At 40.8% G+C, this 25,881-nt stretch overlaps 1 protein-coding gene across 1 annotated transcript; it reads right to left on the bottom strand.

Annotated features, from left to right (window-relative positions):
* Positions 1-14,419: 14,419 nt before the first annotated feature.
* CSTA (cystatin A) lies at positions 14,420-25,240 on the bottom strand. Its single transcript, NM_001167824.1, has 3 exons — positions 25,152-25,240; positions 16,177-16,278; positions 14,420-14,812 (listed from the first exon to the last, which is right to left on the bottom strand). Exons 1-3 carry the CDS (start codon positions 25,215-25,217, stop codon positions 14,684-14,686), a joined length of 297 nt encoding a protein of 98 aa, NP_001161296.1. The 5' UTR covers positions 25,218-25,240; the 3' UTR covers positions 14,420-14,683.
* Between the last annotated feature and the right edge of the window lie 641 nt (positions 25,241-25,881).

Genomic DNA, 25,881 nt, shown 5'->3' with positions numbered 1-25,881 from the left:
TGTACACAATTATTTCATTGTTTTCCCAGTTGAGACAGTAAGTTCTTCTAAGAGTATTTGAATACAATTTCAGTATGTAATTTGATTTATATTGTATCTTTTTGAATTTTACAAATTTATTGATATCAGCGTAGACCTTTTTGGTCGTTGATGGTTTTATCTCTTATTTATTTCTTTAGGTTTATCGCGCATAAGTTAAAGGGCAATAATATGGCCTGGATACTGTTCAAGGAAACTTTCTTAGTACCTTATTTTTATATGCAGAAACTATTGTTGGTGGAAATATTTTCCTGGATAATGTTTCTGTGGACAGTGAAAAGGAAAGCAAAGTAAAGCAAATTCAGAAAATGGAAAAGTAGAAGAGGGCTTGCATGGTGGACTTCTAGTATAGGGTGATTGTATCCATTTTATGTTGCTGTTTAACAAATTTAACAGCTTAAAGTCACTCCTGTTTGTTATCTTACAGTTGTGTAGGTCAGAAGGCTAGGAAAGCTTGTCTGAGTTCCCTGGCTGGGGTCTCACAGGCTGCAATCAATTTGTGACTGGTTCTTGTCTGGAGTCTCCAAGGGAAGAACCTGCATCCAGGCTCATTCAGTTGGTAGAATTCAGATCCTTTCAGTCCTAAGACTGAAGTTCTTGATACCTTGCTGGTTCTCATCAGCCACTCTGAGCTTCTAAAAGCCATTCACATTTCTTGATGCTATGGCCTCCTCCCTTTTCAAGCTAGCAATGGTGCATTGAACCCTCATTCTTGGAATCTGACTTCCTTTTCTGCTATAAGCCAAACAAAACTGCTTTTAAAGGGTGTATATTAGTTTTACCATAATAATTTTCCTTTGTATTAACTTAAAGTCAACTGATTACAACCTTAATTATATCTGCAAATCCCTTTTTCTGGGTAATGTAACATCACAGATGCAGTGTCTCTTATTCACAGTCTGAGGAATTAGAGTGGGGCATCTTGGAGAGCCATTCTAGGAGTCTGCCTGCTGCTGCTGCTAAGTTGCTTCAGTCGTGTCCAACTCTGTGGGACCCCATAGACAGCAGCCCACCAGGCTCCCCCGTCCCTGGGATTCTCCAGGCAAGAACACTGGAGTGGGTTGCCATTTCCTTATCCAATGCGTGAAAGTGAAGTCACTCAGTAATGTCCGACTCTTAGCGACCCCATGGACTGCAGCGCATCAGGCTCCTCTATCCATGGGATTTTCCAGGCAAGAGTACTGCCTACCACAGTTTAAATGCAAGCCTCCTGGCTCTGGCACAGTTAGATCAACCCTCCCAGCAGGGTTGTGGATAGGCTTGTGTGTTCAGTATGTTGACTGTCGGGTTGTGCACTAGAGCATTTTGAGCATTTACCATGGATCAGATACTGTTTAGTTGTTGAGGATATTACAAAACCTACTTTTGTGAAGATTATATTATAGTCTTTCAACAAGAAAAAAGTTTCCTAGTGCCAGCAATGAAAAGGATTTTCTATAGGACTTGCCTGTTATTGAATGGTACATGACAGAAAAAGTGAAAGAAGTGAAAGTCACTCAGTTGTGTCTGACTCTTTGCAACCCCATGGACTGGAACCCTCCAGACTCTGTCCCTGGAATTCTCCAGCCAAGAATACTGGAGTGGGTTGCCATTCCCTTCTCCAGGGGATCTTCCTGAACCAGGGATTGAACCTGGATCTCCTGCATAGATTCTTTACTGTTTGAGCTACTGAAGAACCCACATGACAGCTGATGTTTAATAATTATTAGATGTATGAGTGAACTGAGTGGATTCATGCAAGAATAAAAATAAGACACAACAAAGATGTCCCCAGGGAATTCAGAACCAGAATCCTTGGAAAAGATTCATAACAGCCTTTCCAGCATTTCACGTCTGCTCTAGCTAATCCAATTTTAGCAGGATGCTTGAATCATTCCAATATTATGAAAATGCAATTATGGTATGGATGACTTTTAGTGTAAATGAATATTAGTGTATTTAGTTTGTGATGAATGGCATTTAAAGCCTCCAGTTTTTAAGAAATGGGTGGTACATTGCTTTTGAAAGTTGATTTGTGTGCTGAAACAGTGTCTTGCATGTAACTGCTGCCTTACAACAATGTATTGATTTTGTTGCTTGAAGGATAGGTAAATGTTAGTCACTCAGTTGTGTCTGACTCTTTGTGATTGCATGGACTATAGCCCTCCAGGATCCTCTCTGCATGGAATTCTCCAGACCAGAATATTGGAGTGGGCAGCCATTCCCTTCTCCAGGGGATCTTCCTGACCCAGGGATCAAACCTGGGTCTCCTGCACTTAAGGCAGATTGTTTACTGTCTGAGCCACCAAGGAAGACCCTGAAGGATAGGTAAGATTTAGCCAGAAAGAGAAAAAACAGAAGGTACAAAAGTTCAGAGAAGAGTTTGGCCCTTTCACTGCAAAATAGAAGATAACCATAGAGGAAATACCGATGATAATCCATTTGAAATTCTTTTAACAAGTATTTGAGTACCTTCCACATCCAAATTCTAGGTACGATTAGTCACTGCTAATAGTGCTAATCAGTTTCACTGCTAATCAGTGAACAAAACAGATTAAAAAATGTTTTGCTCTCAAAGAGCTTTCTTTCTCAAAGAAACTAACAGACTTTATTTTCTTGGGCTCCAAAATCACTGCAGATGGTGACTGCAGCCATGAAATTAAAAACTCTCTTTGGAAGAAAAGCTATGGCAAGCCTAGACAGTATATTAAAAAGCAGAGACATTGCTTTGCTGACAAAGGTCTGTCTAGTCAAAGCTATGGTTTTTCCCGTAGTCATGTATAGATGTGAGAGTTGGACCATAAAAACAGCTGGGCACCAAAGAACTGATGCTTTTGAACTGTGGTGATGGAGAAGACTCTTTAGAGTCCCTTGGACAGCAAGGAGATCAAACCAGTCAATCCTAAAGGAAATCAGTCCTGAATATTCATTGAAAGGACTGATGAGGAAGCTGAAGCCCCAATACTTTGGCTGCCTGATGCAAAGAGCTCAGAAAAGACCCTGATGCTGGGAAAGATTGAAGGCAGGAGGAGAAGAGGACAGAGGACGAGATGGTTGGGTGGCACCACCAAGACAATGGACATGAGTTTGAGCAAGCTCCAGGAGATTGTGAAGGACAGGGAAGCCTGGTATGCTGCAGTTCATGGGGCCACAAAGAGTCAGACACAACTGAGTGACTGAACAACAGCAACAAAGCTTACATGTAGTAAGGGGAGACAAACAATAGAAAACAATTACATAGTATGCTAAGGGGTGACAGAAGAAGGCAATGGCACCCCACTCCAGTACTCTTGCCTGGAAAATCCCATGGACGGAGGAGCCTGGTGGGCTGCTGTCTATGGGGTCGCACAGAGTCGGACATGACTGAGCGACTTCACTTTCTCTTTTCACTTTCATGCATTGGAGAAGGAAATGGCAACCCACTCCAGTGTTCTTGCCTGGAGAATCCCAGGGACGGGGGAGCCTGGTGGGCTGCCGTCTATGGGGTCGCACAGAGTCGGACACGACTGAAGCGACTTAGCAGCAAGAGGTGATAAAGTTCCACTCCCTCCCCACCAAAAAGCAAGAAATCAGAAATGGAGATTGCAAATGACTGTTTAGCTAAGAGAATATTATAATGCTGTTGATCTTTGAAAAGTCAATTGATTTAGAGAATGAAATGTATCAAATAAGTATAGTAATAAAAAGGAAGTTTTAGGGAATTCCTTGGTGGACCAGTGGTTAAGACTCTGAGCTTCCACCACAGGGGATGCAGGTTCCATCCCTGGTCAGGGAACTACATCCCACATGTGGTGGTGCAGCGTGGTTAAAAAAAAAAATAAGTTTTCTAATAAGTAAGTCTCTTTTCAAGTTATGCTCCAAAGATACTAGTTTGGGAAACAGAGCGATAATACACCTAGTGCTGCTGCAGTGGACTCTGCTTCCGTGCCACACTACCTAAGTAAGAGCATCCAGGAATAACTTGTAAACTGGGAGATTAGTCAAAGATGTGGTCTCATTTCAAATTAAGAAAAATGAATATTCTGCCTAGAGATGGGTGATCTAATTAAATACATTAGAGATCATTTAGGTTACTCATGATTTCGTGTGCACTTAGCCTTCTAGATAAGCCTTGATAGTTTCTTTAAAAAAAAAATAAGCTTATTTAGTTGAGTATAAACACTGAAGAGTAAAAAAAACCAAAAGGGTCTAAAGTGATCTCTCCTAATAGTGACAGCATTTCCAGAAAAAGCCTAGTTTACCCACAGCATTATGGTGGGGAGGAAAGTCAAAATGTTAATAAGAGGTTTGAACTCAGCTAGCTCCCAGCTCCTGAGTGCAGTGACTAGTTGAGGGCATCCCTGGGTTGAAGTCCGACCTCATTGAAATATTCCACCATGCAAATACACTTCTCTCTTTGCTCAGTTGTTCAACCTACATTAAGTTTCTCTCTCTTTCCCTAATCGATTGTTCTTTACCTTTCTGAGGACAAAGTGTTCCTGTCTGCCTATCCATCCATCCATCTCCTCGTCTATATACTTGTCATGTGGATCAGATACCATATTAGAGCCCTTTCTAGGGAGGACTCTGGCTCATAGCTCCCACTTACAGAGCACTCCTTGGTAGCTCACTTTATACCATGCTGATTGGACCAGGGCTGAGCGATTGACCCAAGAACTGGCAAACCTTAAGCTAGCCAGTGTCCTGTGACAAGTCCTAGAACAAAAAGTTGATCAGGACAATCAAATTCTTCAAGGCTCTGAACTGATAAATACTGAGAAAATGATGTACTTAGCAGTGGGAGGTGAAGCTTGAAGGAGAGTGGTGATGAGGTACAACAGGGGCCAGGAAAGCCCACTGTTCTGAAAAAGCAGGGGCCCCACGTGGCTCAGTGGTAAAGAACCCGTCTGTCAATGCAGGAGACACCGGAGACAGAGGTTTGATCCCTGGGTCAGGAAGATCTCCTGGAGGAGGAAATGGCAACCCACTCCAGTATTCTTGCCTGGAGATTCCCATGGACAGAGGAACCTGGTGGACTACAGTCCAAGAGTTGCAAAGAGTCGAACATGACAGCACACACACATATGAGGATGCACGCCATGAAGCAGAGAAAAGGATACAAAATAGAAGAGAGAATGTCAGTTGGAGCTGGCAGAAAGGTGGACAGAAACAGAGAAGCAGAGAGCTTGGGGAATAGCTGAGACCCATGAGTGATCAGCCCCTAGAGTAAAAACCCACCATCACAGCTTCTCAGTTCCTTAGAGCTGCCTTGGATCCCGGTTCTGGCTGTGAGATCCGTTTATATTCGGGTCCCTCTTCTCCATGAGACCATGAGAAAATGCCTGGTTGATTGGCATTTTCTAGATTTCTCGGTAGATGCATCTTTATGATAAATCCCCACATGACATTAAAAAGTTCTTTTGAACCAAAGGAGTCTATCAAGAACATTTCCAGTCAGTCAGTGGCCAAGCAGTATCTTCTTGTTTAAATAGTCCGTTGACATTAGGATATTTTTCTTCATCCAATCAATACTTCATCAAACTGTTGTTGAGAGCACCATGGATGTGCTGGATAGCCTCTTGGGAGAAACTCCCCATGGTGTCTGAACTTCAGTTCCAGCAAGGAAAGATCAGATTAGCTTCCAGGTTGAGTTTTGGCTTTTAAATGAGACACATGCCAGAAATTGATCAATACACTCCCTTAAGTAAGTAAAGCAATCCTGTTTTCCAGGAAAGAACAGGGTAGGCATTGACTACAACCCTGGGTAGCCTCATGCCCTCTGAATCTTCAGTTGACCCAATACATCATTTAACCATGTCTATGGCAGAGAATTCTGGAAATGCCTGACAGATAGCTGGGGTTGAGGCCCTCACCTTTGAAGGCAAGAGTGCATTCTCTCAGTCTCTTTCTTTGGGGTTAGGGAAAATAATTCTCACCATAAAGAACAAATTCTTTAAAAAAAAAAAAAAAGAACAAATTCTTTCTCCCAGATTCCACTTCAAATTTGGCAGGGCAAATGTTTCAGAAATGTAATTTTTTTCCTTTGCTTGCTGTGGTATTGCTAAGAGAAGACATGTCGTTTGGGGGGAAAATCTGATCCTTTATTTGGATAAGGCCTTTAATGAAATGGCCAACCAACTTTTGAACACCCTTTCCATCAACAGTTTATCCAGTTTTAGGTCTCTTTTCCTTTTTGTTACTCTGGGAATCCCAACAATTTTGGAGGAATAAATCTACTTGCTCAAGTACCACCTCCTTAGCCTTTAAATAAGCCACTCCCTTTTCACAAAATCATCTATGTTAAAGCTGATTTTAAACTATTACAGTTGAATACTTTTAAACCAATTTGCAAATTATTATGATACATTTAAATGTGGAGCAATGTATTTTCCTTTCTTTTATATTGATCTTCATTGGAGTTTTACAATGTTGTGTTAATTTCTGTGGGACAGCAAAGTGAATCAGCTGTACATATACACATATCCCCTCTTTTATGGATTTCCTTCCAATTTAGGTCACCACAGATCATTGAGTAGAGTTCCCTGTGCTATATAGTATGTTCTCATTAGTTATCTATTTTATTTGTTGTTGTTGTTCAGTTGCTAAGTCGTGTCCAACTCTTTGGGACCCCATGGACTGAAGCACGCCAGGCTTTCCTGTCCTTCATTATCACCCAGAGTTCGCTCAAACTCATGCCCATTGGGTTGGTGATGCCTTCCAACATCTCATCCTCTGTTGTCCCCTTCTTCTCCTGCCCTCAGTCTTTCCCAGCATCAGGTTCTTTTCTAATGAGTTATCTCTTCGCATCAGGTAGCCAAAGTATTGGAACTTCAGCTTCAATGTCAGTCTTTCCAATGAATATTCAGTACTGATTTCTTTAGGATTGACTGGTTTGATCTCCTTGCTGTCCAAGGGACTCTGAAGAGTCTTCTCCAACACCACAGTTCTAAAGCATCAATTCTTCCAGGCTCAGCCTTCTTTATGGTCCAATTCTCACATCTGTATGTGACTACTGGAAAAACCATAGCTTTGACTATATGGACCTTTGTCTGCAAAGTGATGTCTCTGCTTTTTAATATGCTGTTTAGTTTCATCATAGCTTTTTTTTTCGAGGAGCAAGCATCTTTCAATTTCATGGCTGCAGTCACTGTCCACAGTGATTTTGGAGCCCAAGAAGATAAAGTCTGTCACTGTTCCCATTGTTTCCCCCATTTATTTGCTATAAAGTGATGTGCAGACATTACTTTGCCAACAAAGGTCCGTCTAGTCCAGGCAATGGTATTTCCAGTGGTCATGTATGGATGTGAGAGTTGGACTGTGAAGAAAGCTGAGCGCTGAAGAATTGATGCTTTTGAACTGTGGTGTTGGAGAAGACTCTGGTGAGTCCCTTGGACTGCAAGGAGATCCAACCAGTCCTTTCTGAAGGAGATCAGCCCTGGGTGTTCTTTGGAAGGAATGATGCTAAAGCTGAAACTCCTGTACTTTGGCCACCTGATGCAAAGAGTTGACTCATTGGAAAAGACCCTGATGCTGGGAGGGATTGGGGGCAGGAGAAGAAGGGGATGACAGAGGATGAGATGGCTGGATGACATCACTGACTTGATGGATGTGAGTCTGAGTGAACTCCAGGAGTTGGTGATGGACAGGGAGGCCTGGCGTGCTGCGATTCATGGGGTTGCAAATAGTCGGACACGACTGAGCGACTGAACTGAACTGAACTGATGTAACTGGATGCCGTGATCTTAGCTTTTTGAATGTTCAGTTTTAAGCCAGCTTTTTCACTCTCCTCTTTCACCTTTATCAAGAGGCTCTTTATTTGCTCTTCGCTTTCTGCCATAAGGGTGGTGTCATCTGCATATCAGAGGTTGCTGATATTTCTCCCTGCAATCTAGAAATCTGCTCTCTGGGCTGGTGGCTGCACTGGCTCTACCTCTCTTTCCCTGGCTCAGGAGCTAGCAGCCAGTTGCGACAGTGGTGGGGGCTGGGCCATGGGCTGCACACAACCGCTCACTGCCTCAGCGTGGGCAGCCCAGCCAGTCCCCAGGCGGCAGCTCACATATGGCTAAGCCCAAGCAGCCTGCCTGTGGGGCTCCTGCTCCTGCACTATCCACCAATAAAAGGGAATAAACTGTATCTATTTTATACATAGTATCAATAGTGTATACATGTGAATCCCAGTTTTCAAATTCATCCCACCCGGCTTTCCCCAAAATGTATTTTTCAACATTTCGTGAATAAAAAATTATTTTCATACTATTTTTATTTTACCTGGCTTAGACAGATTTGGATCACACTCCCCTCTGCACCTCCCCCTCCCCCACAAGACTTATGGGATCTTAGTTCCCCAACCAGGGGTGGCTTGTGTCCTTGGCAATGAAAGCACAGAGTCTTAAACACTGGACTGCCAGGGAGATCCCTGGGTCACACTTTCCATTTTCAATTCTATTAAGGCAGGTACTTCAGTTAAACCATTTTCTCTTTTCCTTTATAGCATAGAAGTATTCAACCCTAACTAACATTAGAATCACTTCAACTGTTTTCCAGAGATTCTTATTTACTTGGTCTGCAGTGGGACTCCAACGTAGATTTTTTTTTTAATTTATAAATTAAGTGGTTCTAATATGTAGGCAAGATTGAGAATCACTGCACATATTACTTGATCTTCTTTCCTACTTATTCCTATTTATTATTATGTTCTCTTTAACATAGAGTCTACCTAACCAGCAACATGATATATGTATCCATTTACTCCAGTTTTTTTTTCTAATTTTATTTTATTTTTAAACTTTACATAATTGTATTAGTTTTGCCAAATATCAAAATGAATCCGCCTCCATTTACTCCAGTTTTTAATTTCTGACAGTGAAGTGCAATAATTGTCTTTGCATAGATTCTGTGCGTCCTTCATTAGACTAATTCTTACTTTTTAAAATTTTTATTTATTTATTTGGTTAGTTTTATTTTTGGCTGCACTGGGTCTTCGCTGCCGTGCAGGCTTTTCTCTACTGGTGGCGAGCAGGGGCTGCTCTCTAGTTGCAATGCTTGGCTTCTTGTTGCAATGGCTGTCTTGTTGCAGAGCACAGGCTCTAGGCACACAGGCTTCAGTAGTTGTGGCGCACGGGCCTAATTGCTCCAAGGCGTGTGGGATCTTCCCAGACGAGGGATCGGTCTGGTGTCTCCTGCATTGCAAGGAGGATTCTTACCTCTGGACCACCAGGGAAGCCCCTAGGCCAATTCTTAAACCGGTGGTATAGGCTTTCTATACCAAGATCAGGATAAAGCAAAAATAAATCTAATAAATCTGATTATGGAGTTTCAAATATCTTTGATCAGCTCTTCTGTGTATATAGCTATAGATATTTGTGTCCTTGTTTTCACTGTTCAGAAAATGATTCTTATTATTAGGCAGGTAGAATCATCTGTGGTAACCCTGTTACCTAAGAGCCCTGTGGCATTAATACTAGCCAGGCAGTGGAGATCTTTTAGTTCATTTATTGAACTAAATCTCTATGTAGTAAGAGCTGAAAGCAAAGGAATAGGACAGTTTCCTTATCCAGAAGCATTTAGAGTTGTCAGTGGTTACCAAAAAAAAAAATCGCTGTATTTCAAGTTCTCTCGAACCTCCTTCAGGGTCAGAAGAACTAAGCAAATGAATTCTAAGCTTGTCTTAGTGAAGTGTAGGGATTAAGAGTATTGGTCCTGGAGGCAAACAGCCTGGGATTTTATCCTTACTTTACTAACTAGCCATGAGGCTGTGGGCAAGTAACTTAACCTCTGTATGCTCAGTCTCTGTAAAGGGGAGAAAATAATAATAGTTACCTTATGAGGTTGTTATAAGAATTAAATGAATTATATGTGGAAAGTCTTTAGGGCTCTGGCATATAATAAGCACTTAATACATACTATATTATTATCTGGGGGTGGGGGATTGGCGAGTGGCACTAGCTGAGTAGTGAGCAGAGTGCAGAACACACTGGGAGACATTATTCAGGGCATCTTTATAACAAATACCCTCGTCTCTTTCCCCCTCTTCCTTTTTCTTTTTTCTCCCTCTCATCTCTCTCACTTCTTCCCCTCTCTTTCCTAAACAATTCAGTCCAAAATCCATTAGATAACGCCAAGGAAGGATTACAATGAATAGTTGTATGTCAATAAAGTAGAATATATACATGAAATAGAAAAATTTCTAGAAAGACATAATACTAAAATAAACTCAGGAAGAAATAGTCAGTCTAAATAGATCTATAACAAGTAGAGAGATTCTATTAGTAATAAAAAACTTGCCACAGAGAAAAGCCCAGGCCCAGACAACGTCACTGCTGAATTCTACCAATCATTTAAAGAAGACTTGATACTAATTTCACATAAATTCTTCCAAAAAATAAGAGAGGAACACTTTCCAACTCATTCTATGAGACCAGTATTATCTAGATACCAAAACCAAAGCCATCAGAAGAAACCCACAGACCAGTATCTTTTAAGAATTCAGAAGCAGAAGTCCTAAACAAAATACTGGCAAACCAAATATAGCGTGTAAGAAAGAATTGTACACTATGACCACATGAAATGCATTTCAGAATGCAAAGCTGACTTAACATTCTCAAATCAATTAATGTAACATACTGTATCAGTAGAATAAAAAGACAAAACCACATTGTCATCTCTAGAGGCAAGGAAAAAAGCATCTGACAAAATCTGATGTCCTTTCATCATAAAAAACACAACATATTAGAGAATATCCTCAACTTGATAAAGTGTGTCTACAAAAACCCCTTAGATAACATCATACTTAATGGTAATAGACTGGATGTTTTCCCCGAAAGGTCGAACAAGACAGGGATATTCATTCTCACCACTTCTACTCAACTTTGGAGATTCTAGCAAGTACAATTAGGTACTTAATTAAAATAAAAGGTATCCAATTTGGAAAGGAAGAAGTAAAACTATCTTTCTTTGTGGATGATGTGATCTTGAAGTATATGAAAATCCTAAGGTATCTACCAACAAACAAGTTCAGCAAGTTTGAAGATTTCAAGACCAGTACATAAAAATTAATTGTATTTTTTATACTTGTACAACTAAAAACAAATATGAAATTAAGAGAACAATTCCATTTACAATAGCATCCATAGAATAAATTTAACAAAAAGAAGTATAAAACATATACTCTGAAAACTATAAAACATTCTCAAAAGATATTAAAGAAAGTATAAATAATTGGAGAAGCATCCTTATTTGTGTATTGGTAGGTTTAACATTGTTAAAATTGCACTACTCCCCAAATTGATCTACAGATTCAACACAATTCCTATCAGAATCCTAGCTGACTTTTTTGTAGAAATGTATAAGCTGATTCTAAAATTCATATGGAAGTTCAAAAGATCCAGGGGAACAAAAACATTCTTGAAAAAGAAGAACAAAGTTGGAGAACTCAGCACTTGTTGATTTCAAAACTTACTGCTGCTGCTGCTGCTAAGTCGCGTCAGTCTTGTCTGACTCTGCGTGACAAAGCAACAATAATCGAGAAAGTGTGGTGCTGGCATGAGATATACATGTAAATTAGTGAAACAGAATTAAGGTCCAGAAATGAACTCATGTGACTGTAATCAGCTAGTTTTCAACAAGGACACCAAGACTAATGTGGGAAAGAATAATCTTTTCAACACGTCATGCTGCAAAAATTAGATAATCATATGCAAAAGAATGAAATGGAATCCTTACATCATACTATTAATACTTATAAAATTAACTCAAAAGGATCAAAGACTCAAATTAAAAGCTAAAACAACACAACTCTCAGAGGAAAACAGGAGAAAATCATCATGAACTTGAGTTTGACAAAGGATCCTTAGATATGACACCAAATGCAAAAGCAACAAAAGAAAACAAAGATAATTTGAATTTCATTAAAATTAAAGTCTTTTGTGCTTTAAAGAACACTATCAAGAAATGCAAAGATGGGACTTCCCTGGTGGTCCAGTGGCTAAGACTCCATGCTCCCAAGGAGGGGGCCCAGGTTCAGTCTCTGGTCAGGGAACTAAATCCCACATGCTGCAACTAAGGGTTTGCATGCTGCAGAGATGGTCACCTCAGCTAAGACCCAGTGCAGTCAAATAATAAATAAATACATAAATAGATATTTTAAAAGATTACTTATAAAAAAGGAGTGCAAAGACAACAAGAAAATTGAGAGAAAGTGTTTGCAAATTATATATCTGGTAAGGTACCTAGAGCCAGACATCCTGGAATGTGAAGTCAAGTGGGCCTTAGAAAGCATCACTACAAACAAGGCTAGTGGAGGTGATGGAATTCCAGTTGAGCTCTTTCAAATCCTGAAAGATGATGCTGTGAAAGTGCTGCACTCAATATGCCAGCACATTTGGAAAACTCAGCAGTGGCCACAGGACTGGAAAAGGTCAGTTTTCATTCCAGTCCCAAAGAAAGGCAATGCCAAAGAATGCTCAAACTACTGCACAATTGCACTCATCTCACACCAAGCCAGGCTTCAGCAATACGTGAACTGCAAACTTGCAGATGTTCAAGCTGGTTTTAGAAAAGGCAGAGGAACCAGAGATCAAATTGCCAACATCCGCTGGATCATAGAAAAAGCAAGAGAGTTCCAGAAAAACATCTCTTTCTGCTTTACTGACTATGCCAAAGCCTTTGACTGTGTGGATCACAATGAATTGTGGAAAATTCTTCAAGAGATGGGAATACTAGACCACCTGACCTGCCTCTTGAGAAACCTATATGCAAGTCAGGAAGCAACAGTTAAAACTGGACATGGAACAACAGACTGTTTCCAAAGAGGAAAAGGAGTATGTCAAGGCTGTATATTGTCACCCTGCTTATTTAACTTCTATGCAGAGTACATCAAGAGAAACGCTGGGCTGGAGGAAGCACAAGCTGGAATCAAGATTGCTAGGAGAAATATAAATAACCTCAGATATACAGATGACACCACCCTTATGGCAGAAAGTGAAGAGGAACTAAAAAGCCTCTTGATGAGAGTGAAAGAGGAGAGTGAAAAAGTTGGCTTAAAGCTCAACATTCAGAAAACTAAGATCATGGCATCTGGTCCCATCACTTCATGGGAAATAAATGGGGAAACAGTGGAAACAGTGTCAGACTTTATCTTTTTGGGCTCCAAAATCACTGCAGATGGTGACTGCAGTCATGAAATTAAAAGATGCTTAGTCCTTGGAAGAAGAGTTATGACTAACCTAGATAGCACATTCAAAAGCAGAGACATTATTTTACCAACAAAGGTCCATCTAGTCAAGGCTATGGTTTTTCCAGTGGTCATGGACGGATGTGAGAGTTGGACTGTGAAGAAAGCTGAGCACCGAAGAATTGATGCTTTTGAACTGTGGTGTTGGAGAAGACTCTTGAGAGTCCCTTGGACTGCAAGGAGATCCAACCAGTCCACTTGAAAGGAGATCAGCCCTGGGTGTTCTTTGGAAGGAAAGATGCTAAAGCTGTAACTCCAGTACTTTGGCCACCTCTTGCAAAGAGTTGACTCATTGGAAAAGACCCTGATGCTGGGAGGGATTGGGGGCAGGAGGAGAAGGGGACGACAGAGGATGAGATGGCTGGATGGCATCCCCGACTCAATGGACGTGAGTTTGAGTGAACTCCGGGAGATGGTGATGGACAGAGAGGCCTGGCGTGCTGCAATTCATGGGGTCGCAAAGAGTCGGGCACGACTGAGTGACTGAACTGAACTGAAGGTACCTTATATCCAGAATATGCATAAACTCCTAAAACTCAATAATAAAAAGACACATAGACCAATTTAAAAATAGACAAATGATCTGAATAGACATTTCTCCAAGGAAGGTATACAAGTGAATAATAAACTCAAGAAAAGATGCTTGTCATCATGGAAATGCAAGTAAAAACCATGATAAGAAATCATTTCACACCCAGTAGGAAGAACAGACTCAAAAAGTCAGCTAAACAAATGTTAATGAGGATGTTGGAAAAGTCCAAACTCTCACACACTGCTTTTGGGAGGGTAAAATAAGGCAGCTGCTTTGGAAAGCAGTTCGTAAGTTCTTTGAATGTCACTCTTTGAACACAGAGTTGTCTTGAACCAGTAATTTTACTCTTACGTATATACCCAAGAGAAGTAAAAACATTTGTATACAGAAAAGCATGTAGACACATGTTTGTTGCTGTCTCAGTTGCTGAGTTGTGTCTGACTTTTAGGTCTGTCATAGCTTTTCTTTAAGGAACAAGCATCTTTTAATTTCATGGCTGTAGTCACCGTCTGTAGTGATTTTGGAGGCCAATAAAAGATAAAATCTGTCACTGTTTCCATCTTTTTCCTCATCTGGAGAAGGGAACGGCAAACCACTTCAGTATTCTTGCCTTGAGAACCCCATGATTAGTTGCATTGCTGCTGCTGCTGCTGTTGCTAAGTCGCTTCAGTTGCATTAGGCCTCAGTAATTTTTCTAAGATTTCCAGTTGATATCAGTTTGCATGGAATTTCTTATATCTCAAGATATAAATTGATTTTGAGAAAGAAAAGGTAATTATTATTAAACAAAATAGACGAGAACTAGTTGAAGAGATTAATTTATTGGAAAAGGAATGCTTCTTTGTTGATAGCTACATTTATTCTTAGCAGGAGTCATTAATCAGGTGCCAGAGGAAAGAATCGACCACTTTAGGAACACGCTGCTAGAAGCCAGCCAGCTCATCATCCTTGGTTTTGTCAACTTGGTAGCCAGTAAGTATCAAAGAATGACTTTGTTGAGGAAGGCTTTTGAATACTTTAATGTGAATATAACGATTATCACCTGTTTGTATCTGGAAGTTGAAAAAGAAAAAGGAGATTGATTTATTTGTGTGGATCCATATCAAATGAAAAATCTACAAACCCGTAAAGACTTCGCTGCAATAAATTCTTTGGAATAGCATTCCTGGACCACCATTTTTACACCCTTGGTTCCATGGACAGAGGAGCCTGGCAGGCTACATTCATGGGGTCGCAAAGAGTCAGACAAAACTGAGTGACTAACACTTACATAAACCTACACTTTATTTTATGAGAGAAAGGGCAGGCTAAAGACATGGCAAGAGGCACAGGTCATGTGCACAAACGAAATCCAGAGTTACGTTTTATTTTCAAGGATGCACAGATCAAGAAAACAGGTGGCAGCCTTTTCTGTGATTCTATGTTCTGACTCCCAAATTGGGATACTTTGTCACATAGTTTGAGAAAGAAGAAAATCAGAATTGCCCTAGGAAATTTGGGATGTGTTGTTCCCATATCTATACTAGAACTTGCTTTATAAATGCCCAGAGGTAAAACTGAGCAGGGCCCAGGGATGGAGAGTCTAGTTTTCCTTCTAAAATAAAGGAATCTTCCTGGGAAATCATTTGTATGAAGACTGACATGGTAGTTTGGGCATGAATCTGGGACCTAGAAAACTATGATAAGAATTTCCACTTCTGTTTTTGGTTTGGACAATGAAAGTTCTAAAATATTTATTTATTTGGCTGCCCTGGGTCTTAGTTGCAGTAGGAAGGATCTTCGATCTTCATTGTGACATGCAGGTTTTTCAGTTGTGGCTCACAAACTGTTAGTTGTGGCAGATGGGATCTAGTTCCCTGACCAGGGCTCGAACCTGCGCCCCCTGCATTGGGAGCACAGAGTCTTAGTCACCGGACCATCAGGAAGTCCCCATGTATTTAAATTATATTAATCAAAATGCTTATTTAAAGGGCAAAAGTGGTTTAAATTATTTTCTCAGCTACTGATTCAAACCATTCCATAAATCCATTCAGTTCTGGCACATAGAATCACAAAGCTTTGAGACAGAAAGAGCTTCAAGATAGCATCTGGTCCAGCCCCACATCCTGAAGATCCCATGTGAAGAAGCCATGGTTATGAGCTAAACACACTCTGAATTCTGAATCTTTTTCTTTACATCTTCTGGAAATTAAGAATCAGTAGAAGAAAGCCTTCTAATTTCACAAGAAAAAGATGATATAAATATACCATCATCTGCCAAGTTTGAGAGTTACCACTTGGGAAGTATCATGCTAGGTAGGTGTCCTGATTTAGGACAAGGAGAAGGAACAAATGATAAAGTAAGGGTGACAGGAAACATCACATAAAATGAAAGATACAATATCTTTTAGTGCAAAAGTGAATGTTGAAGTCTAACCTTAATGTAGTAATTTATTCCAGCAACCACTTGAGTTTTATATTCTATAGCTGTAAATTCTTCATATGTCTCATTTGTTTTTTCTTCAAGCTGTGGTTTAACCTTTAGAAAAGAGTATGAAATAGAAGTCATATTTTTATGGCAAGACAAGAGAAATTTAAACAACAAAAAATCTTCTCTGCCCGTTGGCCTCCCTTTTCCTGGCCCACACTGTGCATTGTGTGTCTGCATTATGCATTGCCCAAACCACCGCAATAGCAGGAATACCTGCTCAACCATAAAGAGCAACATTCTCTTAGCATCAACAAGACAACTCCTTCAAAGATAACATTCCTCCTTGATCTTGTAAGGTGTCACATGACATACCATATTGCTGCTTAGATCTGGATTAAATAAACTGTCAACTAAACATCATTTGATGCACAGCCCTTGGTCTCAAAAAACTTATATACCTGTGCCTTGACTTCTAATAGGTGGAACATTAGATGAACTTTCTGAGATGCTCTTCCTGGGTTATAATCCTCAAATTCAGCTCAAATAAAATTTCCATTTTTTTCTTAAATCAGCTGATCAATTTTTTGTCAACAAGAGGGAACAAATTACCAAAGCTGTATTGAACTCCATGTATGTGATTTACAAATTTGTTAAAAATGTGTTTACAAATAGTTGAATACATCTTTGATTAATAAAAGTGGGACACCAGTAATTCCTACTAAGTACAAAATGTTTTTATCTTGAAATAATTTCAGGGACTTTCCTCGTGGTCCAGTAGTTAAGACCTTGGCTTCCAGTGAAGGGGATACAGGTTTGATCCCTGGTTGGGGAACTAAGAACCCACATGCTTTATGATCAAAAAACCAAAACGTAAAACAGAAACAGTGTTGTAACGAACTCAATAAAGACTTCAACAAAAATTGTCCACATTAAAAAAATATCTTAAAAAAAAATTTCAGACTCAAATTTGCAAAAATAGTATAGCATATCTCAAGGTCCTTAGTTTAATCACATCTGCAAGTCCCTTTGCCATGGAAAGTTTCAGGGATTAGAGTGTGGCCATCTTTGAACGCCATCCTTCTGTCTACCAGAAGGGGATACAAGCTTAGATGCCAGCATTCCTGAACCAAGCATGAAAAGGCAGCTAAAGAATCTCAAATGGAATATGTAAGATTTTACTAAGTCCATCAGTTTTCAGTACAGGGTACCCCGATACTGAATTCCTGCTCTCAGCTGGGCATGATACAGTAGTGCCCACGATGGTTTCTCTGACTGTTTCTGCTAAGAGTAGAGTTCTGATCTTCTGTCTGTGTGGAGGACAAGAAACAGCTTGTCTTTCAGGGTGGAGAATAGTGAGAGGGAAGGACCTAGGCACAGTGGAACTGCTTCTCAGCCTTCCATCAGTTCTCGGGGTTTAGCTGCATGCCTCACTCTTGTCTTCCCGTTTCTGGTGTTGCTAGTGCTTGAGCCATTTTGGAGTTCTGCACCATGAATCTGCTTGCTTCTGGCTCAGACATTCCCCTATGTAGCTTAGGCTGTCTAGATGACTCAGGTCATTTTACATTGTTCGTGTTTTCCATCTTTCAAAGTTTTGTTGAAAAAAAAATCCACTAAATATTGTTGATATCTCTGAGGTGTTTGCCTGCCTCTCATTGTCTTCTTATTTGTGGATATGACTTTCCCCTCCAACCCTTTCTTATCACTTAGAGGGAAAGGAAACAAGTGTGTGTGTTTGATATACCTTGTTTATTGGGAAGTTGCCTCCCTGCCCATAACTGAACATTTTATGTGCATATATGGCTTCAATCAGGCCTCCATTGCATCTAGGGTTCTCCCAAGACCATCTGGTCCTTCCTTCAGTGGGCAAATGTTTTGAATCCTTTTCTATTGATGCCTCAGTTTGGATACCAGAACTGTTTTCAAAGACCTAGATATCTGGGGAGTTCCCTGGCAGTGCAGTGGTTAGGACTTGGTGTTCTCATGGCTAGGGCCTGGTTTCAGTCCCTGGTCGGGCAATGAGAGCCTGCAAGCTGCATGGCACAGCCAAAAAAAGACCTAGACATTTGCAAATTCTTTGAGCTCTCAGACCTTTTTTGAAGGGCAAACACTCCATGGACCACCAGCCATTTCTACTGTATAGATGGAAAATCTCCAGAATAGATGGGGAAAATGTGATTGTTTTTGGGGGATGGAAAGTGAGGTTGCAAAGCAGAGAAAGGAAGAAAACAAATAGTGAAGAAAAAAGAGAGAGAGAAATGGGAAGAGATAGGGCACAGGAGAGAGAAGAGAAAAGTGGCCAAGTGTGCAGAGAGAATGAGCTAGGGAAGAGTTCAGTGTCTTATTGCTTCCCCCATCCTCACACTTTGGAGCCAATACTGGGTAACTGTTACGTTAGGAGCTGAGTTGGGAAGGGTTAATCTTGACACTAAACCCTGAATTATCTATTTAAGCTTCACTTTGCGGGTGAGAAACCTGAGACTGTGAGAGAACATGACAGCTAAAGGCTGAAAAATACCTTGAATAGTGAGTATCTGATTTATCTTTTTTTGAACCCTGTATCAGACATTTTTATTTCTTATTGTCCCAGAAACACATCCAAATCTGTAATTTGGGTCTTTCCATCGTATCTATAGGAAAAGGCAATGGCACCCCACTCCAGTACTCTGGCCTGGAAAATCCCATGGATGGAGGAGCCTGGTGGGCTGCAGTTCATGGGGTCGCTAAGAGTCAGACATGACTGAGCGACTTCACTTTCACTTTTCACTTTCATGCATTGGAGAAGGAAATGGCAACCCACTCCAGTGCTGTTGCCTGGAGAATCCTAGGGACGGGTGAGCCTGGTGGGCTGCCGTCTATGGGGTCTCACAGAGTTGGAGACGACTGAAGTGACTTAGCAGCAGCAGCAGCACCCTGACTGCAGGTTCACTGTACTTACAACCTGTAGCCCTGCTCCTTCTTACCAGCAAAACAGATTTGTATTGCTCTATTGTTGGATGCTATGAACCTGAGTGATGGGATATCAGGTGAGGAGGAGGAAAAAGGCAGAGTAGAAAGGAACTGATCATGAAACCTAAAGTTTCAGAAGGCAGGTTGGTGTTGAAAGTCTCAGGTTCCTTGCCTGTGAAGTGAAGCTTAAATAGAAATTCAGGGTTTAGTGTCAAGATTAACTCTTCCCAACTCAGCTCCTAACGTGACAGGTACCCAGTATTGGCTCCAAAGCGTGAGATTGGGAGGGGGGGTGGGTGCTAGGAGAGTGAAGACCAGTGGGGAGTGGTGATCCAATGTGGTGGTAAATAGACAGACCTTAAGCTGTGAATAGTTGCCCCTTACTTTCTTCAATCTGCTATGCATGGTGGTGGTTGAGGTGCTGAAGGGAACAGTATAGGCTGGGGTCCAAACCAGGGGAAGGATGCTATCAGGGAGGAGCAGCTGATAAAGTACAGTCACCCCAGAGCTGTTCAAGCTTTTCTTGTTGCTGCAGAGGATGAATCCTGGTGAGCTGTTAATTCTCTGGGATATGAGGATTTCAGCCTTGCTGCACCAAAGATGCAGGCGTTTCTCCTACCTTCTCCAACCTGTAATCATCCTGCAGAAACACACTTGGGCTATGCATAATTTAGGAAAAATGAATAGAAAGATTATGGTGGCAGCATGGATAGGCCATTTTGGGGATGTTTTAGAGAGTAACAAAGGAGAGTTTGGGTAGCAGCATGAAAGTACAGTGGTTTGGTGAAAGGTGACTTGTGGACATTTGTCGCCTATGTTTTGAGGGCTGGAGAAGTATGGGGCAAGGCAACCAGCATACAAGAAATAATGGCACCTGCCTTAAGAAAGGAGGACAAAGTCTTAGACTAGAGAGAGGCACGCTGTCAGCAAGGAAAAGTAAATCAGAGCGTTCTCACACCAGATGGCTGCAATCTTCTAAGAGAAAGGACTGAAATGCCATCTGGTCAGGCCATGGGGATTGGGAGGACTGAGAACCTGAGGAGAGAGGAGGTCCTGTTCCACTGCTGTGGGGTTTCTAGAAAAGAACCCACAGGATGTGACCGGAAGGCTAGCTGGCAGCCCCAGGGCCCTGCAGCTGTTGTTAACTGGTGTGAATTTGTAGATTTGAAAAGGGGGAGTTTTCTGTGATTCTACATCTTCCTTGAGCAAAGTTCTCTGAAGCTGGAGTGGAAGCTGAGGAGGAAGTGGTGGCAGTGGGAGTGACCTCTGATTGAGGACTGGAATGCCAGAGCTCACGGGGTCATGGAAATCAGGGTGGAGGAGGGGAGGAAACCACCCACGATGGGGTCCAGCTGGGTGAGCCATCGAGTGGGCTGAGGCATGCGCTGATGCAGATGGAAGGGTCAGTGCCTGAAGGGCTCTGGTGTGGCTGAACCGCAGCTTCTCTGTACGTGGGGGCAATGGAAGAGCTGATTGATGAGGAGGCTGTGGTCAGAGAGGAGAACACACATTTGTGAGTGAGTAAGAGCCACAGCATGCTAAGCTCCCGGGTGTGTCCATAATGGTGTGCAGATGGGGTGTTTGTCTGTTGTTTTTGTTGCAGGTTTTGTGTGGTGTCCTGGCAGACAAAAGTTATGATCTGTGGGTATGCCAGGAATGGTATTCAGCAGCCAGGTTTGACCTAGGGGTGTGTGTGCACATGTGTATGTTTTGTGTGTATGCATCTGCCCATGTGTAATAATAGCTCTTATTTCTAAAAATGAAAATTATTGCTATAACATTTCTTTCCTGTATATAAACATACTCAGAATTCTCACCCAGTGATTTTTCACATATAACATAAGGTAATGGATCAGCCAGAATGATCCAGAGGCTCTAGCCAGTGGGCCTTCATTTGATCCTTAATTACATATATTAAGTATTAAGTATTTACATACTAAGTAATTAATCACACATGTTAATAATTTACATCTTAAGTAATTAATTACATATATTAAATACACATATTCAGGGATGGGGCCATGTTCGAGTCTTTGTTTCCTTGTGTGTATCCCTTTTCTCCAATTTATTTTACAAATTTCCCTGAGGGTAGGACCAGGTTAATATCCCTTCTCTTCCTATAGCAATTCACTCAGTACTGTGTATATAATTGATTTTCTCTTTTTTTAAATTTTAATTTTGGCCACACAATGCAACTTGTGGGATCTTAGTTACCCGACCAGAGATTGAACTCAAACCCTCAGCAGTGGGAATGCTGAGTCCTAACCACTGGACCACCAGGGAGTTCTCAAATCAATGTTTTCTGAATGCAGAAACCAGGGTTGTTTTCCCTCATAATAGCTTGTCTCCCCAGATAGGAAAGAAGATAGAAGAGAGGTAGAATATTGACGGAGGGGCTTTATTCCTCTGTACTCTGGAGAAGGAAATGGCAACTCACTCCAGTACTCTTGCCCAGAAAATTCCATGGATGGGGGAGCCTGGTAGGCTACAGTCCATGGGGTCACAAAGAGTCAGACACGACTGAGTGACTTCACTTTCTTTCTTTCTATAGTTCCTTTTGGAGAAGGAAATGGCAACCCAGTCCAGTGTTCTTGCCTGGAGAATCCCATGGACAGAGGAGCCGGGTGGGGCTACAGTCTATAGGGTTGCAAAGAGTCAGACACGACTAAGCAACTAACACACTCTGGACCCAAGTACCATTAACAGCCTTCAATACCTGATACGACCCATTACCATCCAATCTCTCTTATCTTCAGAACAGAGAAAGTCCTTTCTTCTGCCTTCAAAAATGTTCAAGACTTCTCAACCCCAAGCCCTTTGTTTGGCTTTCTTCTCTTTCTGATTCAAGCTCTCTCTTTCATTCTGATGTCAAATTCCTTGAACCTGTGGTCATCATTTTTCTTTGATGCTTTCCCCTTTATGTGTGATGACCTCCCTCTCCCCTCTTTGCCTCCCCAATGGGTGCTTCCTTCAGCTCAAATTCCACTGAGAAGCTCTCTGATAAAAACAGAGAAAGCTGATAAACTTCATTTCCTCCAAGTATATCTAATTTTAATAGGTGAATTTTTAAACTAGAAACACATTAAAACATCAAAGGAATAAGACTTCAAGGTAAATGACAGGAAAGTGGAGGTCTTCCCTGGGACCCCATCAAATCCCATTAAGTATGTGATTACCTACACATACCCATTTTCCTGGCCCAGCCCAGGAACCTAAATAATTCTATAATCTTGGAGAAGGTGTTGATTAAATTTCTTCACCTAAAAACTGGTTGGAGTAATATCTGCCTCTTGGGGTTTTTTTGTGGGGGGAATGAATGATATAATTGAAGTGCCTTCTAAACTCTAAAATGTTTTCTAAGCTGACTATCCCTCAGTCTTCCAGCCCTTAAATGGGAATTGTCGCCTGAGGCTATTTCCTGTAAGCCAGGGAAAGTGAAAGTGAAGTTGCTCAGTCCTGCCAGACTCTTTGCGACCCCATGGATAGTAGCCTGCACCAAGCTCCTCCATCCATGGGATTTTCAAAGCAAGAGTACTGCAGTGGGTTGCCATTTCCTTCTCCAGGGAATCTTCCCAACCCAGGGATCAAACCCAGGTCTCTCACATTGTAGACAGATGCTTTACCACCTGAGCCACCGGGGAAGTCTGTGAGCCAGGGAAGACAAGTGATAATTGGGAGTTTAGTACTGGAGGAACAGAGCTGCCATGCAGGGATTATTCACTTGAAAGTAAGAACGTTTGACCAGTAATCTCTAAAGTTTTTCCTGGTTCCAAACCTATGATTATGAAAAAGCACTTAACTGGAAAATGTTTTATATTATGCTCTAGATTTTTTGACTTCCCTAAATGGGTTGTAAACTTCCTGAGGGCAGGGGCTGTATCTTATAGTCCTTATGGATCTTCTATAACTTTTAACACAATGCTGGACACCTAAGAGATATTCAAGAAATGATTCATTGATATTCATTTCTCCTATTGATTTAAAAGGGAGGCTGGCTGCTTGCACAGAGAAGGCAAGTTTGCAACATTGTCTCCTCCCAGTGTATTCCCCCCACTCCACAAGCTTCATCATGTCTCTGCCATAAATCTGGAGATAGGCTAGCTTCTTGATTAGATGGTTATTAACCTCTTTGAATCTCAGTTTCATCATCTGAAAAACTGATGTGATGTCTTCCCTCCTTGCCCCAGGGATTATAAAAATCATTTAATGAGAGGCTGAATGAGGACAAGGCTATCAAAACTGCAAAACATCTTTCTGGGCTGATGTAGCTACTCAATAACTAACTCTTATTCTACCTCTCTGACAGAGTTGAAGCCCAAGGTGAGCAGGAAAAAACACATTTTCAACTTAATTTATATATTTAAGGTGTGGCTTACTGATAGATATTATTAATAATGCAAGGCCTTCTTATAAGTTGTTACTTAAAAAAATTATACTTGCAAACCAAGATAGGCTTTATAAAAATAATTATAATTTTCTGCACCTTCTATCTTTCTTTTCTTTTTTTTCCCTATATTTCAAATATCTGTTATTCCCAACCCCCTTACAGCTCTGGTCCCTGAAGAGTCTCAGGAATTTTCCCAGGACAGTAATGATCTCAAGCAAAAATCGGAAGTAAACAATTGTGATGCCTCACTTATCCACGTTCATTTCCAAGTCATTTCTTTTTTCACCTGTGCTTCGCTGCATTCAGGATCTTAGTTCTCTGACGAGGGATCAAACCCATGACCCCTGCATTGGAAGCATGGAGTCTTAACCACTGGACCACCAGGGAATTCCCTCCAAGTCTTTTTTATGAGTTGCAAGGCAAGTGGTGTTATTTTTACTTCACAGAAGAAATTGAGAGTCTTTTGCTGCCCTCTGATTTTTGCTGCCCATCTCCTGTCAATTTCTCAGAATACCCTGTATCTCTAGTCCTGCAGGCAAGTGAGGTCATGGACCACAGTCTGGGCATCACCAGAGCTGATTAGAAATGCAGAACCCCAGGCCTACCCTAGATCTACTGAGTCAGAATCTGATCTTTTAACGAGACTTCCAGGTGATCCATGTGCCCATTGAAGTTTAAGAACACTGAAAATATAGGGATTCCAGTGAAGACATTCATGACTTAATATTATCTTCTTCAAGAAAGGATATGTGAGAAGGTATTTACTATTTTAAAAGTACAGTTGAAAGGAAAATACTTAGCCCCACAGAATGAGCGATAGAATTCCAAGCAAAAGAGACCGGCTCTGTGCTCCAACATAGAGAATCCCATCTCTTCCATTTACACATAAAGCTAATCTTTACCAGTGTCATAGAATGAAAGGGCAGGAAGGAATGACATAGGAAATAGGGCAATAATTAATAAATCTAAAATAGTAATTTATATATTTTTTATTTTCATAAAAATGCAATATAATTTTTATTTGATAGGTGATAACAAATCAGACAACACTTAGAAAAATATATTAACCTGCTAAACACATTGAGTTCTATTTTCACCATAATTAATTTTGAAATCACCATAGACTATGTCACTTCTCTATTAGTGTAATCTCCCAAATACTAAAACATTGTCCATTGAGACAAATTTGTAGGAAGTTTGTAAGTGGATCATTTTTATGATTTATTCTACATTTAACTCATAAAATTTTTTTTCCTATAGTGCATTTAAAGTTTAGTTCGTCGATAGTTAACAGCCTCAGACTTTAATTACATGTTGGCTACCCTTGGTGAGGAAAGACAAATTTCATCAGAAGCTGAATTAGTAATCCTAGAATCATACATTGTAAGAGCTTTAGAGATGATCCCATAAAGACTCTTCTTTTACAAATGGGGAACCTGAGCCTCAGAGAAGGGATGTGACTTGCTCAAGATTACTCTCAGGATTATCAGAGATTTCATCTGAAAAAATTTTCAGTTGGAAGGAAGTCCAAACAAAACCACTCATTTCCCCACCTTCCAGTTTTCCTGTTCACCGACACATTTAGCCCAGGGCCAACCTAGGAACCAAGATTTGGGATCAAACCTTTCCTTGGGCTGCATTCACTCACCATGTTAGCAATCTCCTGGATTTCTGGAGTGGCAGGTTTGGCTTCAGTTAAACCTCCAGGGATCATTTTGGCTAACTGTGTCTTTTCTGGGCAGGATGCTGGCGCTGAAGTGATCAGGTAAGGGTGGAGATTCTGGTTTTTAAAGAGGCTGTTGTTCACAAGCTCCGCCTATAGAATGTTTTGTTTTCCTCAGAGAGTAAAAAGCACAGGGAAAATGAATATGCCTTGAAGTAAGACTTCTTGCTTCCTCTGTGGAAAACGCTAAGAGGACTTGGGAAGAACGAGGGGCCAGGGAGGAATGAATGGGTGCGTACAGGTGTTGTGTTGGAACAAGAGTCAAACTTTGTGTTCTCATGGTTTCATCCTGTTGCCTCTGAAGTATGAAATCCAAAACCACAACCAGACTTTCCCAGTGCTTAAAACCTCTAACAAAACTTTATTTTTTCAAGGAATACTTTTCCATAATGTCAAGGCCGATTGTTTAAAATGGACTTAACTTTATTAAAAAAAAAAAAGTAAAAGATCTATCTTGAGAACCTTGGCTGGATATTTGTATTTTACTTGTTTTTACATTTCTAGAACTGCTTTAAAATACAGAAAAACACAAAGTATAAAACAACAAACACCTTTATTCCTATCATCCAGAATTAAAACTTTTAACATTCGGTCATATTGCTTCCCATCTGTTTTTTTTTTTTTTTTTGGTAGCTGTTTTCAAGAAATAAACTAT

This window comes from Bos taurus, chromosome 1, assembly GCF_002263795.3.
Source record: "Bos taurus isolate L1 Dominette 01449 registration number 42190680 breed Hereford chromosome 1, ARS-UCD2.0, whole genome shotgun sequence".
NCBI classification, from domain to species: domain Eukaryota; kingdom Metazoa; phylum Chordata; class Mammalia; order Artiodactyla; family Bovidae; genus Bos; species Bos taurus.
This window is presented reverse-complemented; position numbering and strand designations above follow the sequence as displayed.

Excerpts from the sequence above, each read along its gene's own strand:
- CSTA (NM_001167824.1), bottom strand. The coding sequence starts at position 25,217 with ATGATCCCTGGAGGTTTAACTGAAGCCAAACCTGCCACTCCAGAAATC. Across the intron at positions 16,279-25,151 it reads TCCAGGAGATTGCTAACATG|GTTAAACCACAGCTTGAAGA; the intron begins GTGAGTGAATGC and ends TCTTTTCTAAAG. Across the intron at positions 14,813-16,176 it reads GAATAAATTACTACATTAAG|ATACAAACAGGTGATAATCG; the intron begins GTTAGACTTCAA and ends TTCAACTTCCAG.